The sequence below is a fragment of the Monodelphis domestica genome, chromosome 2 (assembly GCF_027887165.1).
Source record: "Monodelphis domestica isolate mMonDom1 chromosome 2, mMonDom1.pri, whole genome shotgun sequence".
In the NCBI taxonomy this organism is placed as follows: domain Eukaryota; kingdom Metazoa; phylum Chordata; class Mammalia; order Didelphimorphia; family Didelphidae; genus Monodelphis; species Monodelphis domestica.
The window spans coordinates 36528918-36547918 of NC_077228.1; the positions used below are offsets into that span (position 1 = coordinate 36528918).

The 19001-nt window shown below is 37.5% G+C and overlaps 1 protein-coding gene across 1 annotated transcript in view; it reads left to right on the forward strand.

Moving 5' to 3' along the window:
- HFM1 (helicase for meiosis 1) overlaps positions 1-19001 on the forward strand; it is a 125806-nt gene that overhangs the window by 54109 nt on the left and 52696 nt on the right. The window contains exons 19-23 of the mRNA XM_056815364.1: positions 3852-3899; positions 7676-7756; positions 16429-16520; positions 18208-18314; positions 18401-18448. Coding sequence (XP_056671342.1) covers positions 3852-3899; positions 7676-7756; positions 16429-16520; positions 18208-18314; positions 18401-18448 — 376 coding nt within the window. The remainder of the gene's footprint in view (positions 1-3851; positions 3900-7675; positions 7757-16428; positions 16521-18207; positions 18315-18400; positions 18449-19001) is intronic.

The following is a 19001-nucleotide window of genomic DNA, read 5'->3' on the forward strand; positions in this document are numbered from 1 at the left end:
ATTAGAATGAATCTAGTACAGCTTTAGCAAGTAACAGATGAAGAGGCTAAGCCCCAGAGAGAAGAAGTGGCATGCTAAAGATCACATGGGTTGGAGCAGCTAGAAGGCTCAGGGGATTGAGAGCCAGGTCCAGAGATGGAAGATGCTGCTTTTAAATTTGGCCTCAGATACTTCCTAGCTGTGTAACTCTGGGCAAGTCACTTAACCCCCACCACTCTTCTGCCTTGGAACCAAATATACAATGGTGGTTCTAAGATGGAAGGTAAGGATTTAAAAGGAAAAAAAAAAGATAACATGGGTTGTTATGATGTAGTAGGGACTCTTTCCATCAAAGGCCAAGCCCTTGACTCTGCCTTCAGGGTACTTATAGGATAGAGGATGAAAATAATATAGTTATACAAATAGCTGTAATTGTCCAAACAATAAGAGACAACTTAGAGTTCCAAAAATGAAACTAATGAACACTTAATGGGGAATCCAAGATGTCACAGCATTAGCACTAGAACATGCTCACTGTGCAGACAAATTGGGCAAAAGACCATCTTGGATTTTGTCTGTTTCATGAGTTTTTGTGACCAAAAAGCCACCCCATCATCAAGGAGAACCAGGGTGGTGGAAGACAGGCAGCAATCTGATTGAACTTTCACAAAATTCCCCTCTGAAAAAGTTCAAAAACTTCTCAGATCAAGTTTTGGAGTAGTGGAGCCAATAAAATATCTTTCCTGCCTAAGAAAATGTAGGAGGTCAGTGATACTTGATTGGGCACTGGCCCAGAGCAGAGCATCAGTATGTAAGATTTAAAATGGTTGAGGTCTTAAACTGTAGTGATTAAAATAGTGGAAGATATAAATTATGATAGATATAAGAGAGGGTAAATAAAATTGACCACAGAAAATATGTTTCACTACAGTGTCTTGGTTTTTAAATCAAATATAAGGTGGTCTCCAGGGAAATATTCCCAATTATTCAAATACCCAAGTCAACTGGGTTTTATAGAGATTTTTAATTAATAATATAATGAGGAATTAGAGAAAGAGAGAAAGAGTAGGAAAGGAATAATTATGAAGGGCCTCGAGCCAATATGGCCTAGACCTGAGTCTTAAGAGAGAGAATCAGTCAGTCTTTTAATACTCACTACAAGGTCTGCCTAAACAAGGATTCTAGTGACACTAGGCCAGCTCCATCTCAGCTGATTTCACCAGAGAGAGCTCCAGCGAGACCTCCTTAGAGATTGTCCTCCAAGAGCTTCCCTTCTCCAGAGCCTCTCTCAAGAGATTCTTCCCAAGCAGTCCTCATTAGAGATCCTCCAAAAGGGTTTCTCTAAAAGGATATCTCCAAAAGAATCCTGCTTTTTCTTATATAGGGGTTTTTCTCCCATGTCACCTCCCCTAAGTCCCTACATCTACCAATCACTGTAGATGCTTTCCAAAGGACTGCCCATCTAAATTCCTGCTAAGTCGACCAATCTCCTCAGTAAGTCTGAATCAGAAAAAAATGCTGCTGTGTCGACCAAATCTCCTCAGTAAGTCTGAACGAGAGAAAACACAGCTGAGTCAACTAATCTCATCAAGAGAAAACTTGCCCTACCCTTTTAGGTACCTAGCATCCCATTGTATCAATTCTAAAAACAGGCCTGGCTCAAAGAACTCCTTGCCCCACCATAAGCATGGATCCAAGTACTTTCTTTGTTTAGCAAGGAGTTTTCTCTCCTAAAGCAGTCTTAAGTACGGGTAGAGTAGGGGTCCTCCCATTTCTGATCCTGGGGAGTTCTCACATCAAAATGGGGAATGTTTCTCAGTAGGAAATTTGTTCCAATTAAGAATTTCCCGATGGGGAAATTTTTAACATTCACAAGTCTGAGAGATTTCAAGATTTACAAGTAGTAGCAGCTTCAGGAGCTCTCAGTCCATTGATGGTAAGGGAGTTGGAAAGAGAGAGATTATAAGGAATCCTTTGCTGGCATCTGATTGACAGCTCTATTGCTCATATGTAGTTCTGAGTCATGTAAGAGTTAAAATTTGGGGGGAAACTGAGACAGGTAGAAATTAGTTTCTCTCTGTAAGGAGTATTATATTTTTATGAGGTTTATTAAAAGTGAAAATACAGAATAAGAGGGCACATGTCTAGGCCCAGAGAGGCCTAGACAACCTCACCTATATCACGAAAGAGACGAGTCTGCTCCAAAGCAGAAGTAGGAAAGAGCCCCAGTAGCCTTTACAGCCAGGTTAAATAGAAATTCTTGACCTCACCCAGGTGGAAATCTGAGTGAGATTAGAAGGCATTCTGGGAGCTAGCAAGGACTCCTGGGAAATGGAGTCCCAGGTTCAAGCCTCCATTTTTACAGTCACAGATCTAGGGTGGAGAGGAGCACTGGTGACCAGTAACAAGGGAGAAAGGGCCCTGGGCACTGTTCTAATATGGAGGAAAGCACCAGTACTTGTGACTGCAGGAGAGCAGGGATCTAGTCACAGTTCCAGGGCCAAGAGGATGGTGGCTATGGGGAAGGATGAGTCTTTCCTAGGTAAAGACCAGAGGGCAGACTAGGTAAGCAGTGACCACATCACTTCCTGAATCATACCACCTTGGAAGCCCTGAAAACCTGAAGACTCCCTAGAATTACCTTGAAAAACAATAGCATGAAATTCCTGAAGCCTGGAATGGTACCTTACCACTAGGTAAGCAGTACTCAATTTGTTCAAAGTCAAGAAATAAGATGAAAAAAAGAACAAATAAAATAAAAAGAACTCCATAAGACATCAACAAACAAAAAAAACAAAGTCAAAAGAATGAAAACATAGAAGAAAATGTGAACTATATCATTGGAAAAACAACTAACCTGGAAAGTAGATTGAAGAGAGATAATGTAAGAATTATTGGACCATCTGAAAGCCATTATCAAAAAAAGCACCAAGCTATAAAAATAGTATCTATTGCTGGACCGGTATATAAAGCCTCTCCATTGGAGAGATCCTCTCTTGTCCAAGCTTTCAGGAGTCCAGAATACCTATGAGTTGGCAATGGAGAAGAATCTACTGGTATATCTTCAGGTACTCAATGCTTCAAGGAACCACAATCGCATTAGTATGGTCATTCCCTATACTAGTGCAGATTGCAACTCTTCTGACTTGTTAAATAGTCTTTGAAAGTCACTGTGGCTGAAAAATTCATAGGCTGATGATGTCTTTCCATACTAGGAGGGTCCCAGGATGACAGGCACATAATCAGTGGGCCTGTACTTGAGATTCTCCCAGTGTGTTGGGGTTGAGGAATGAGGATTGACCAAAGCATGGGTTTTCTTTAAACAACCCAGTGTTCCTTCTGCACTAAGATAAGCTATCCAAAGATGTTAGCAGAATCTCTAGTAGAACTGTTGTTTTATGGTGTCTGAAAACCCAACTAGTAATATTTCTAATATTATAAATTAGAGCATTGGATATTTTTTGAGTTTGAAAAAGAAATAGTTACGTTTTATAGTTTAGTAAAGGCTACAAATTATTTCAAGAAAAAGAACATCAAGAAGAATGGGGATAGTGGCTACAGCCTTGGTTTTAGAGAGGACTGGGTTCTTATCTTGACTCTGACACTTTCTGCCTGATTGACTTTAGTTTGCTTACCTTGCTTCCAACTCTAAATTCTCTGATCAAAAGCTGAAAGAAAGTTGTCACATTAAAGGGATTTGATAGTTGTTATTTTTCTTTAAACTTTAATCTTGGTTAAATTCAATAAGATTGTACATATCCTTAGTCATATTAAATAAACCTAGTTTTTCTATAGATTACTGAATTGTAAACTTAATTCATATAAAATATATATAAATATTTTATCTTTTTTACTCCTTTTACAACCCACAGGTTTTGCATCTGGATTGGACAAAAATGGAATTGAATCAAAATTACAAGGTTAGTTTGTGACTAATTTGAAGGCAGCTAGGTTGCACAGTGGTCAGAGCATTGGGCCTGGAGTCAGAAACATTCATCTTCCCAAGTTCAATTCTGGTCTCAAACACCCTTGCTGTATGATCTTAGACAAGTCACCTAACTCTATTTGCCTCACTTTCCTCATTTGTAAACTGAGCCCAGAGAAAGAAATGGCAAACTACTCCAGTATCTCTGCCAAGAAAACCTCAGATGGGTTCATGAAGAGTCAGACATGACTGAACCTACTGAACCTACTGAACAATACTGTGTATTGATTCCAAGGCAGAAAGAGCCTTGGGGGTTGCCTAAGGTCACACAGCTAGAAAGAAGGAACCGCCATCTCTAAGCCTAGCTTTCCATCCATTGGGCCTCCTAGCTGTACCCCACTCCACCCCATAATTTTGTCTTTTTAAATGAAAGTACATTCTACAAGTCTTTATGGACTGGGTCATCTTGTCTAGACTACAGAGTTAGTTTGGTGTTTGATGGGATTTCACTAGTGTATAGAAATCCCAGTGAGGAATCTTCCTTGAAACAATGGGTAGGTACAATTAGGTAACTTGTTCTGTTAACTTTATGGTTTTAGAGAGCTGCCTGAGGCATAGAGAGTTTAAATGGCTTTCCCAGAGTGATCTAACAAATATGTGTTAGAAGCTGGACTCTAAAGCTGGCCCTTTATTTATTAGAGCAGTACAGGGTTTATATCATGAATTTCTGAAAAGTCATTATTTTCTCTTTAAATTACTTTAATGTTGACCATAAACCCTGAAAAAGAATGCATCTATTCATATATAGTTTTGTTCATCTGCCTTTTCTGAATAGTCTATATGTATTTTAATTCTTAAATTGCTTTATTTAAAACTTATCTTTACAAATCTGCCAGCAAAAGGTGGCCAGCATGTTTTTTTTTTTTTTTTAAACCCTTACCTTCCGTCTTGGAGTCAATACTGAGTATTGGCTCCAAGGCAGAAGAGTGGTAAGGGCTAGGCAATGGGGGTCAAGTGACTTGCCCAGGGTCACACAGCTGGGAAGTGTCTGAGGCCAGATTTGAACCTAGGACCTCCCGTCTCTAGGGCTGACTCTCAATCCACTAGGCTACCCAGCTGCTCCCCAGCATGTTTTTTTTAATAATTTAATTTTTGTTGCTAATACAATGCCAAATTATTTATATTTGCTTTTTCCCATAAGCTCAAAACATGAATATGTGTCATACCCCAGTTATCAACCAATAAGTATTTATTAAGCAATGATATTAATATCAAGAGAATTATTAAAGCTTTGAAAGGTTAGAAATTCCTTATACTTCTTTGTTTTTTAGCCAATGTGTAAAATTGTTATGTGCTACTAAGAATAAGTAGGCAATTTTAATTTACCTTCAATCCCTTCCTGCATTTAGATACAGTGTATATATGGCAAATAAAAAAGTAGTATTAGGAATAAAACAAGAAAATTGTCAAGTACATAAAGCTTCTATGTGTGGAAAGTAAATTTTAAAATGTTGTGTTGAGAGACATAGGCTTGACACTTGCCTCATAGACTGTGTATTTTAGGCTTTTTCTCCATGTAGTTGTAATATGGTCACAATTTACCTGGGATCTATTTCAACTTGTGTAATGTCTTGTTTTAATAGACTTTTTCCATATTAAAAATAGTTACTACAACATGTCCTTATAATTCTGTAGATGAAGCAGTCCAAACATGAGACAGTCTAGCTACTTCTGAGGGATGCCCTGCCCCTTCCCCCTGGTGCCTTGAGTAAGAGGATCTAGTTGGCTCCTTCATCACAGTCTCCTTGTCTATATAACTGTCAGACAAAATGTAAATTCTTTGAGAGCTGTGACTGTCATTTTTTTATCTTTGTATCCTTAGCACCTAGCAAACACAGAGTAGTCTCCTAATAATTGTCAAATGAGTGAACTCCAGTGAACTAATAAGAAGTTTGAGCTTAGTGAAATATGAAAAGGACTTACTTCATCTTCAAGTTCTTTTTCAGTGCTTTTGCAGTGTGCTTTGAATTTCATTGCCAATTCACAGAACTTTGTTAAATTGAGAATTGTGGGAAAGGAAAACAGAGCAAGGATAGGGTTCAGATAGTGAATGAATGAATAAATATTTATTAAGGCATTTTTGTGCCTTAATTGTGCCAGGCATTGTGCGAATGCTGGAGATACTAATGCAGAAAGAACAACAGAGTTTAGGGGAATGATGGCCAAGGAAGAGAGCTTTGATCTGAGGAGTCACATATGGATGACTTAAAAGGTGTTTGGTTAAGAGACTGACAAGTGAAAACATTTAAAGCTCTCATCTTAGTGTTAGAGAACCTTGAGATCCTTTAACCCAACCCCTTCACTTTATAGGTGAGGACGTAGACCCAGAGAAATGACATGAGTAACAGTTGGGATTGAAATCCAGATTGTTCTCTTAATACCCAGCTCAGGGCTACTTCTGTCCTTGAGCCTTTTTTCACATACCACTCAGACACAGATTCTGATCTTTTTTGAAATGAAGGTAGATGTTTTCAAAAATTTAGATATCATTTAGTAGTAGTTTTATCTTTTTACAAGCATATTAAAAAAGATTCTTGCTGTATTGTTCCTTTGTCTCAGGTCAGTAGCAGTATTTGGGATTAAGCTTTTCTCCTTTAATTATTTGTTATTTCATGAATGCAGTCTTCCTTATTAACGTTTCAGTCATTTTCTTTTTTGTGCACAATAAAGATTTGTTCTCTCCCTATTGTTATTTACTTTATATTTATATGTCCTGAGATAAATGAGAATGTTATAGCATAGGACTAGAAATCTCCCTTGCAAAGGCAGAATGCAGTAATTTAAAACATGTCTGCGTGAAACATTTTCTATGTGAATCCATCTCTGCCTATTGGTGATAATTTATTCCTTTCAAAAACATCTGAATCCTGCACACAGACTCAAACAAAAACTTATGTGATTAAAAAAATAAACAAATTATCAATAAAGCCCCTTAGATCTGGTCAGATTAAGCAAATAGAAGACCCCTATTAATAAGATTATAGTAAAAATTAATTTATAATTTAGATGTTTGTAAAATGCAAAACCATGCTAATGAAATGCTGATCATGGAATTCAAAGTTGTCATTACCATGGCAACTAAATTGTAGTTAAGTATGTAATATTTCTGTTGTGTATTCTGTCAGTCTTATATAAATTTATTCATCACAATTGACAAATACATATTTGGTACATAACTTAATTTTTTCCTGAATTTTGTAGAATCAAAGAGTTTTATAGCTGCAAGGTATCTGAGAGATCATCTAGTCTAACCCTTTCATTTTTCAGATGAAAATAAATAATTGGCATGGTGGCTAGAGCACTGGAATTGGAGTCAGAGAGATCTGGGTTTAAGCCCTAACTCAGACATTTGCTTAATGTGTGACTCTGAGCTATCACTTAACCTTTGTCTGCTTCAGTTTCCCCATGTGTAAAATTGGGACAATAATAATACAACTCCCAGGGCTATGAAGATCAAATGATAAAATGTAGGAAAAACCAATTGTAAATCTTAAAGAACTACATAAGTGTTACATATTATTAGGGGTGTAGTAGTATTAATAAATAAAAATTTTCTTGATATTCAAATGATTTTCCCCTTAAAAATACCATAGTATCACAACTTCATTGTATGTGATATTAAAATTCCTATGTAAGTTTTAACTTATTGCTAAAATTTTGTTTGATTCCTATTTCAATTAAGGTTAATATGTATTTTTATTATCTAAACAGAATTGTGTTTGAAGAATTTGAATGATTTATCTTCTGTTGACTTGATAAAGATGGATGAAGATGTTAATTTCAAATCAACTGGTAGTATTTATTTACTTTACTATTATATATTCTGTCAGTTTTATGCCTTGACATATTTATAAAAATGGATAAATATATATTTGACACATGATTTAGAATCTTCTTTGGGACACTGCATCCATTAATATAAATTTTAAATAAATGTTAATCTTAAGAAGAAATCAGAAATTTATTAAGCTAATTTCAGTTGATATTATGATCTCAAATCTCAACATGCTGTTATCCTCAGAAGCAATGTTGGGTAGATTCTATGTGTAGGACAGACTCAAGTGAAGGGTTGCTGATGTCTTTGTGCAAAGCTGATTAAAACTATCAGTTTAATGCCAGACTGACAGTTTTTAAGTTCCCTACCCCTTATGCCTTTCTCTCTGCCAGATATTTTTGTATGAATTAGAATTACCAGTCTTTGATTGTACCAGCCCTACTCTTCCCAATCAGATAATGTCTGAGTCAAAAGGAACTTTAGAGATGTTTTTCTTTCAACCTATATTTGTACAGCAATCCCTCTACAACATTCCTGTGAAGTAGTTTATTTAACTTTTACTTAAACCTTCCGTGGCAACTTATTCCACTCTTGAACAGCTCTAATCTAACAAAGTTTTTCCATACTTATTTATTCTTGCTTACTGTTTGCAACTTCTACCCATTAATCTTTTTTTTTTCTTTGACCAAGAGTGCTGAACAAGTCTAGCTCTTTTTCCATGTGACAGTGCTTTTGAAAGCAGACGTCTTCCCTTCTTTAGATTTAATGCCCCTTTTCCTTTCAACTGATTCTCATATGGCATAGTCTCTAGTCTCCGCACCATCCAGGTCACCATCCTCTAAATCAGGGGTCTCCAAAATTTTTACACAGAGGGCCAGTTCACTGTCCCTCAGACTGTTAGAGGGCCGGACTATAAAAACCTAACCCTAACCCTAACCAGGCAGCAGTATACACAGTGCAGAATCCCCTTCCCCAGATCGCTGCCCCCTATGCCGATGTCTTCCATTGTGCAGCCACATAATCCTTTGAGCAGGCCTAGTTCTAAGATGCCATGCAAAGGATTATATCACCAGAAGTAGTACTATACGTGAGCGATGCTGTGCTTTTCAGTGCCACCACATACAGTGCTCCTCTCACTAAGCACCAATGAAAGAGGTGCCCCTTCTAAATAAACCTTAGCTTATGGATGTCCTTAAAACGTAAATATTATAAATATTAAACACAGAATACAGCACTTCAGATGTGGTCAGACGCGTGCAGAATGCAGTGAGACTATTACTTTGCTCATTTGGTACATTCTCTCCAGGAAGCCAGAAGTGCTATTAGCAACCTGGCTGCCTTGTCACCATTTTGAATCAAACTGAGTTTGCCATTGTCTAGCAATACTTCCCCCATTTTATTCTTGGGCAGTTGATGAACCCATTTATGCCTAACAAATTTTCTCTTCCCCTAGAGTCTGACTCTTGATACATCATCTTGGTATGGAGGTGACTCTGGGCCCTCACTGACTGTGGTACACAACAAAATGCTTTTTCAAAAATAACTAAAGTTGTTTGCCTTGCATACAAACCAAAAAAGGAAGGTCTACATAATCACGAGTCTGAGGATAAAAACAGTGGTTTGGACGTTGATGAGCATGAAGAGAGAAAAAGATAAGGGATGCCACCATTCATTTACTTATTGCTTACTCTGGAGTCTTCAGGCTTCTATGTTCCTATAATCCAGCCTGGACCCCTGGTCTGGGACTCAAGCTCTGCCCCCACTTGTTATTCTTCATAATCTTTAACATTAGTCATGGTTTATTCTTTGATCATCATTTAGGACATCACTACTTAGCCCCCTTTTATAAAAATCGGAATCATTGCTTATCCTTATTCCTGACTAATTTTGTGTTGTGGTCTGTGAATGATGAGTGCATGAAAGCTGACATTTGTATATTTGCTGCTGCCTGTTTCATGAGAAGTAGCATGACACAATGGACAGAGACCTAGCCTCAGAGCCAGGAGAACCTGGTTCAAGTGCTGCCTGTGACCCATACAGGCTGTAGGACACTGGACAAGTCACTTCTCCCATAAGTGCCTTAGCTGACTTTCCAAGGCAATAAGATGCAGAGGCAGCAGGAGCTGCTTTGACAGAAGTTATGCCATTGGTCAGTCAATTTTGGTTTATAAAATAGCTTCTTTGGCTCTTAAGTTATTCTTATTTGTCTTTTCACTCATGCCTATTCTCTGCTTTGTTTTTGCCTCTGCTATTCTGAGTCTGTTCTTCTCTCAGCTTCCCATCTTTCCTGATACCCAACGCACTCCTGTCCCTTGAGTTTGTGCTTCTTTTATCATTTTTGCTGGTTCTTTTTTCTTTCTCTCCGAATCTTTCATTCTGTGTTTACCTTTTACTTTTCCTAGGCAGACAGGGTGCATTGCCTACTCCTACATGCTCCCCATCCAGCTTTCATTTCCAGCCATACTAACTTGTTAATGCCCCATCTAAGAAATGTCATGTTTTATTCACTCCTTTTCTTACGAGTCTCTGTGATCTCCCAAGAATAACTCATTGGAGGCACCAAGATGCAGAGGAAATGCTGCATAACTCTATTCTTGAGGGCCTAGTCCTGAGTCATTGCTTATCCTTCTGATGTCCTGTCATCTTCCAAGACTCATAGTTCAGCTGTATGTGAGCCTTCCAGGTACCCAGCCACTTCTTTCCCCCAGTTGGGTTTTATACCCTTGTGGTACAAGCTTGTTTTATAGAAGCTGATCTCTTAGAAGTGTCCTCATATGCCCCCTCCCCTAGGGGAATTGCAATACCATACCCATGCTTCACCCCCTCACTCCTTTTTGGCATACTGCATGTTGCCATCTGATCATTCCCTTCTGGTTTTATCCAACTCCCACTCTTCTCTCTGTGACCCTCCCCACCAGTTTATAACGTTATATCCTTACTCTTCCTTCCTATCCTGAATACATGAATACCCTCTCAACCTCTCTCCTCCTGAGTCTGAACCAGTAATTTATTGGGATGACTTCCTACCAGACTGAGACATCCTTCGATATTCTCTTTCTACCTGTAAAATTGATTTACTAAGAAGGGCCTAACATTTTCCCTTTAATAATGCTATTTCTATCTCTTCTCTTGATTTTTCCCCATTATATTTTTTGCTTATTAGACCTTTATTCTATACCTTCTCACTGTCACTCATCATCAGAATTATTTTTTTAAAGAAAATTAAGCCACAAACAGAAATATTCCTGCAGCCCACATTTGTGCCTTTATCTTGCCCTGGCCTTTTTTGGGAGGATGGGGGGAGAAGTTTTCTTTTAATTTGAAAATGTTTAACTTTTCTTCTGTTTGTTCTTGGTGTGTTGAATGTTGTGCTCATCCTTAGGTTCTTTTTGAAGGATTGATTCAGTATTTTCCCCTTTATTAGATATGCACTGACTTTGAATGCCAGTTAATGTCCTTTACTCTCCCTTTGGTGGTCCAGCTTTAGCTTAGAGGATTACAGGAAGGGCCTCCTCCTTCTATTTAATTCATTCCCCTTCTTAGGAAGTTTTTCCTGATATCAAGCTAAAATTGACCACTTTTCTATTTTTCATTCTGCTTCTGGTTCTGACTTCTTGGCACACAAAGAACAAGTCTAATTATTCTTCTGAATAGCAGCCAGCTCTCCAGATACTTGAATACAGCTAACCTTCCCCTGCCTGCTCCAAGCCTTCTCCAAGCTAAACATGCCCAGTTGCTTCAGCTAATGTTCAGACTGCATGGACTTCAGGCCCTTCCCCATCTTCGTTGCAGCTATAGACACTCTCCCAAATACAGAGAGATGATCACATTTTTATTGTGGACATTATTCCCTCTTCCCTTTCCTGAAAATTGGGATAGTTTGTACCTTTCTCTGGTGCTGGAGTGCAGCTCCTCTTCTCTTTAATCTTTCAGATATCACTGACAGCAACTCAGCAGTCACATCCACCAGTACTTTCTGTATTCAAGCATGTAGTTCAATGTACGTGAAATTTTTTGCTAACCTTGAAAAAACAACATTATTTCAATGGCTGTTATCATTATTGTTATTCTGAGACATAGGGAAAATGAATTACTGATATATAGAAGCCACCTAGGTACAATCTTTTGTATACAATGATCCTAAGAAGATAATAATACGTTATTTATCTATATCATATTTTATGCTTTGCAAAGCATTTTATTCACAATTCTTTTGTAGGACAGACATAATTAGAAAGTGAAGGTACAGGAGATGAAATAATTTGCCCAGGGTCCCATCTGCTAATAAATGGGGATTTGATTTATTGTGGTCAATCAGGCACAGCCAGGAGCTCTGTGCTCTATTGGTAGGGGTAAAACAAAATATACATTCAAAGGATCATAAAAGATAGCAACAAATAATTACCTCTTCTGTAATCAAACACCGAATTTCATTTGTGATTTGATTACAAATCAAACGGTAGAATACCAACTTTTATTAAACTTTTCCAAGTTCCAAGTAACTTCAGATAATATAAAGACAAATAAAAGTCACATTTTCTTGAATAAGTTGATATCTCATTTAACCTAGAAAACACATTTTGTCTTGAATAGCTATATTTTAAAATAATACAATTTTCAGAGAAGTAATTTATAGTCATTGAGGGAAGCTAAATGTTCTCATACTATCACTTTACTTGAGATCAACTCTCTTTTAGTCATTGTTTGCCTTTGAAGGAAAAATGGAAGCAAAATAAGTTGGTTTTCAGTTATCTTTTCTTTATGAAGTATATTGTAGTGTGTTTTTTCACCTACTGTCATCTTGTTATTGCTGAGTCTTCTATATTTTGGAATTCGTTTACTTGTATTATTTGATGTAGTAAGAGATGAGTTCACCCTTCATAAGCCTCTCATCCCATCATTTTTCTGTTACACTTTTTTAAACTAGGATACTCCCACCCACTTTCTCTTTTAAGAACCAAATGCATTTAAGCACTTTGTAAACATAAATTGTTATGTAAATATCCACTATTAACATTATTAAATGTTCTTTGTTTACCTTTCTATCATCTAATCAGGAGTCTCATCCCACCAAGTCTTGGTGACACTGTGAGATAATATATTTTTTTTAACTTTAAATTTTTTTATTTAGTTAGCAAGCATTTAATTTATTTCCCCTTCTAATTCTCCCACTGAGGGAAAAAAGGAAAACAAAACCTCTTTTTAAAAAACAAATATGCATAGTGTAATATTTAAAATTATGAGGCTGTTTTAGCTTAATAACTTTATTAAGTCAAAAGTAGTAGTAATAGTAGAGAAAGGGAAAAGTAGGGGAGAAGTAAAGAGGTACTTATGCCATAATGGGCCTCTAGCTGCAACCCAGCAAGGAACTCCTCTGCTCCTCCACATATATGCCAAAGACCTCAACTACCTGGGTCTCAGTTTTTATAATCTCTTTTCTCCACCCACTAACTCTCACATATCACACCTCAGGAACCAATCATAGTTTCTTAATTTGCCTGGGCCACCCAGTAGGGCAGTGCCTGTGGAATCAGTTTCCTGTCTTGTTGATTTCTTGGTTCTTTAACTTCTTCTTCTGAGGTTCATCTATACCTGAATTTACTCAGTAGTATTTGACCTCCAGGTCACTGAGAAATAATGTTAAAAAATGTGACACTGGAGAGAGAGAAATTTGCTTCTGACAATAGTCAAACAAAACAAATGTTTGCTTTAATCATGGCCAAAAGTATGTATCCAGTTCTGCACCTTGAGTTCATTATCTCTTTTTTTTTAAACCCTTACTTCCATCTTGGAGTCAATACTGTGTATTGGCTTCAAGGCAGAAGAGTGGTAAGGGCTAGGCAATGGGGGTCAAGTGACTTGCCCAGGGTCACACATCTGGGAAGTGTCTGAGGTCAGATTTGAACCTAGGACCTCCCATCTCTAGGCCTGGCTCTCAATTCACTGAGCTACCCAGCTGCCCCCTAGTTCATTATCTTTTTCAGGAGATGGTTAACATGCTTTATCTTTGGCTCTCTGGAATCATGGTTGGTCCTGCTTTGATATATAATTGTATTTACCTTGAGATAAAATTTCAAGTTCATCCAGTTCCTTATAGCTTGTAATCATCTGGTGCCATAAATAATGTTCCTGAACTGCTTACCTGTTATTTCTACCTGAGAATTGCTGAGTTTCTTTTCTAATAGGTGGCTTCCTTCTCTCTTTCATTTGTTATTCTCCATACTATCCTATTTTAGTTTTATTCAGAAACTTTTCTCCTCCTCCTTAAATTTTGATTTAAAGCCCACCTGATTAAGATTGAATTAATCAATTTATTTTTGAAAAAGCACTTTTTTTTTGTCTTTGTGAGATGAATTCCTTCCTTTACTATTGTCCATTCTTGTGTTATCTTAAATTATGAAAACAAGATCTTGTTGAAATGTCATTCAAGCAGTTAGCTGGTCTATGACTAATTCTCAATGACTTACTTATCCAAAGTCATAATCTTCAGATCCTTCAGCCTTTGGCTCAGAATGTTATCCAGAACCCATTTCAAGTATCTTTTGATTATATCATTGGCTCCTTTGTGAATCAGTAGAAGGGGATCATTTAGTGAATTCTGTGAAAGTCTCAGATACATGCAGCAGTTTAGGGGTGTAATTTATACCTAAGCCCTCAGGAGGGTGTTACCTCCTCCCCTATTTGAAGGAAGAGCTCCAGATGTGTGATATAGCTATAATTTCTTTTTCTTTTGTTCCAACCTAGGACACTCTTCCTTTTGCCAGTTTCATTATTGGGTTTGATTTCCCTCTACCTTTAGATTTGGGCATTGAGATGGGCCTTGAGTCAGGATGAGAGTTCACTATCTGATTGTGATATCGGCTTAATAACTTTATTAAATCAAAATAGTAGTAGTAGTAAAGAGAGGGAAAGATAGAAGAGAGGTAGAGAGATACTTAGCTTTCTAATCTATTGGCTGCCATGACAGACCTGTGGCTAAACTCCAATAAGGGTTCCCTCAACTCTCCACACTCTAGCCAGAAGACCCTTACTTCCTCCTGGGTCTCCCCTTATAAGCTGTTTTCTCTACTCATAGTTCTCACACATCACATTTCAAGAACCAACCATAGGTTCTTAATTTGCCTGGACCACACAGGGGGACAGTGCCTATGGAATCAGCCTCCCATCCATTGGTTCCTTGGTTCTTTAACTTCCTTTCTCTGAGGGTTTATCTATACCTGAATTTACTCAGTGGTCTTTGACTTCCAGATCACTGAGAGATGATGTTAACAAAAGGAGACACAATGGAGAAAGAAATTTGCTTCTGATATGATCTTATATCCACACTGGCTCTGGAACCTGGGCAAACCACTTGAGGTCTATCTCATTTTTTTTTAGCTGTAAAATTGAAATAATAATAGCATGAGATAAATGAGATAATGTTTATAAAGTGCTTAGCACAGTGCCTGGTATATGTTGTGGTTTAGTCATGTCCAATTCTTTGTAAGTTCATTTGGGATTTTCTTGGTAAAGATGCTGGAGTGCTTTGCCATTTCCTTCTCTAGCTCATTGATAAATGCTTATTCCCTCCTACCTATAAATTTTTTTAAAACTTCCTTCATTATTTCTTTGATAATATTAAAAAAAACCCTTTTCTTACCTCTTTTTGAGCTTTTCTCCTCTTCATTTCTCCTCATCTATCTTACCTGCACCTTATTGCTACTCCCACCACATATGTAGCAGTGTTAATAATTAATGATTAGTAATCAATGTGCCTATCATAGGGCTGCTATGGAGCACTATCAAGATTGTGTAGTGCAACTGATAGAGAGCCAGAAAGACTCTCCTTGGAATCCCAAAAAGGCTTCCAAGCCTGCTTCTGATGCATATTTGAGAGTCCTCCTTGGGCTCTCCCTACACCAGAAAATAAATGGCAGAACCAGGCCTCTTCCCTAGCAGGAGCTAAATTCCCTCCTGTCCCAAACCCCATCGCACCAATAAACAACAGGCCTCATCCTGGGGACAGAACCTCCTCCTGAATATTCTCTCTTCTTAACCAAGCTTGAGGGTTTGTTAAGATTATATCTCTCTCACACCCTGATGACTGTGGGTCCCCCATAGAGAGAAAGAGATATTACTTTTCTAGCTTCTCCATTTAGCTTACTGTTTTACAACAGCCATGTGGGCCTCCCAGTCAGTGTCAATTCAGAAGTCATCAGACCGAATATCTGGTCTTGCCTCAGTTTATCAAACTTTCTCTCCTCCCATTGACTCTCACACATCATGCCTCATGAACCAACTGTGGCCTTACTCTTTTGCCTGGGCCATCCAGGGAGCCAGTCCAGGAGACATCCCTCTTGCCTCCTGCCTTGTGATCCCTTATCTCAATTGCTAACTTTTCCAGCTGACTACAGGGGGCACCAGAGTTTCCAAACTGTCCCCTTGATCAGAGTCTTCCCCCAGTAATTTGCTTCACACAATAGTAAAGGATGTAGGACTACTATCTGACTTTAATTCTAATGAGTAAGGAAGGAGCTGGATGGTGATATAGAAGGCATGGGAACCTTGGGAGAAAGGGTAGTGTTCTATTTCCTTTGTGTCCTAGTCTACTCTGCTAGGCCTATCGTATGTGTTAAATGCTACTGAATTGTTTAAAAGACACATTATTCTATGTACTTAAAATGCTTTGCTTTCCCATCTTTTCTTACAGAGGCAGGAAGATTAATGGCATGGTATTATATTACATTTGAGACAGTGAAGAAATTTTGTATAATTAATGGAACGGAAACCTTATCAGAATTGGTAATTTCATTTTAACAATAAAACAGGTGTATAGATATGATACAAATCCATTTTAGACATAGATACACACAATGTGGCCTTTTGTTTGCTTTGTTCACTTCTCTTCTTAGTAAAGAAATGAGGCATTTCATGAACATTATTGTAATATTTTTCTACAAAAAAAGTATTTTTTCTTCCAAAAGAGGTTTACTTAAGTAAGCCATCCTTATGGTGGAATGAATGAGCATATTTCTCCTTTTAATATCCTTTATTTACAGTGGTGTTTCTTTTTTTTTTCCAAGACTTCTCAGTAACAGGAACAAATTGGATTGCTTACTCACTGCAGATACCCTGCCCTTGCCTGAAAATCATAGTTAGAATTAGAAGAGGGCTGGCAGTGGCTAGCTGGCAATAGTGGAGTTTGTCAAAGAATAGATGGTGATGGGGGACAGCATGCTGGAAATAGCAGAAAGGAAGTTAGAAACAACAATAAGAGCAACGTGAGGGCCTATGTTTGCGGTTCTTCTAGGCTCCTTTGCTGGTTTTGTCCTGACTTCTTGTGGATGAGAATTTTTTAGAGGGTTGTCCCCATTATCATTCCAAACAACCCCTAAGTCTTTTCTCTTCATTATATAAATAACTTTCGCAAAAAGGACTAACATGTCATTAGATAGCAGGAAGCATAATTTAATGGAGAAAAGGTGGAGAATTGCCATTTTAATACAAATGCATTTCATAATAAAGAGAAAAGAAAACCATAAGCAAAATAATCAGACATACAACTAAAGGTTATTTCTGCATAGATCGCTTTCTAGGAAAAAATTATTTTCTAATAAAGTCCAAGAGTGTTTTCTAGCTACAGCTAGAGAAATGATTTTGTGCAAAGTAAGTTGCAGCAAAAGCTTGCTTTTCCCTTTAAATAATTTATGCTGTGTCTTCACTAACAAAATTATCTGCATGTTTCAGCAACTATACTAATACTTTATCATTGCTTTACTGGCCAAGTAGGAAACTTATTTGTATAGAAATTTAACTGCATCTCTAATCAGTCCAAAAGCATCAATGATCATAATTAAATAAGAAAATTTAGCTGCAGGGAGAGTCATGTTAAAGTGGAAAGGTTACTGAACTTGGAATCAGAATACTTGAGTTTTACCTCAGATCTCTCCAAAGGGCTTTGAAAAAGTCACAGGATCCAAGGAAGGAAGAAAACTCTATCTCTCCCTGGCCTCAGTGTTTGGGTGGGGAAAGTTAAATGATGGAGAAGCTGGTAGCTGGTTCCTAGACCAGATGAAGCTTCTGGTTCAGAGTGAGCAAAACCGTACCTAAAGATAAAGGGTTTAGGCTGATTAGGAAAGTCTTTGGGCACTCACATAAGATAACCAAAAACTTTGTCAAGCTTATACTTTCAGTTGTTATTAACATATGTGAAGGAGTCCTGAGAGGATAGGAAGGGGATTGCAGAGAGAGGCTTGCTAGTCATGCATGGAGAGAATGAGAATAGAATGTCATGTAATATAATTACTTGGCTAATTACAGAAGGATATCAAAGATCTAAAAAGCCTTAAAGAAACCAAAGGAAGCAGTGAGTCTATAACTGTGTTAGAGAAACTTTGATAAAGTAAGGATGACCCAAAGTTATATGAAGCAAAATAATAGTAAAATTAAACACTGATATTGATTGTTTTTTAATATTGGGATTTTATAGGTTACAATGATAGCTGGCTGTAAAGAATTTCTAGATATACAGTTAAGAATAAATGAAAAGAAAACACTGAACACTTTAAATAAAGACCAAAACAGGATAACTATCAGGTACAGAGATTAAATATGTTCAACAAATATTCTTATTTAATTAATGTGAACATTAGTAATGCATTGCCATATGTGTTTATGTGCAGGTTTCCAATGGAAGGAAGAATAAAAACAAGAGAAATGAAAGTAAATTGGTAATGATGCCCTTTCATACTCTTCAGAATAATGATAGTTTCTGACATATTTAGGTGGTCTGGGGGGGTATTTCTTCCTTTGAACCTGTTTTCTATCATCATCATCATCATCATAATATGTTTTCTTGAAAATGAAGAACATGTGTGTAGGGTATGGGTAGAAGAGGCACTCACTAAAAAAGAAGTAAAGTGTTACTATGAAAAGAGCAGAAGACAGAAGTTTAAGTCTCAGTCCTGATGTGTAATATCTGTGAGACCTGAGGTGAGGTAACTAGTAGTGCCTGGAAGATTGAGCTTGCTGCCTGGATTAGGAAGACAATGTCAAATCTAGTTTCAGACATTTACCAACTGTCTGATCCTTGGGCAAATCACTTAACCTCTCTCTCCTCAGTTTCTTCAACTGTAAAACAGAGATAATAGCACCTGCCTCTCAGGATTTAGTAACCATCAGCAAATAAGATAACATAGTAGATAAAAGCTTGCTCTCTACCCCCCTAAGGTGAATCCCTTAATCTCTTTGAGTTTTACTTTGGGTTTTTTTTATCTATAAAAC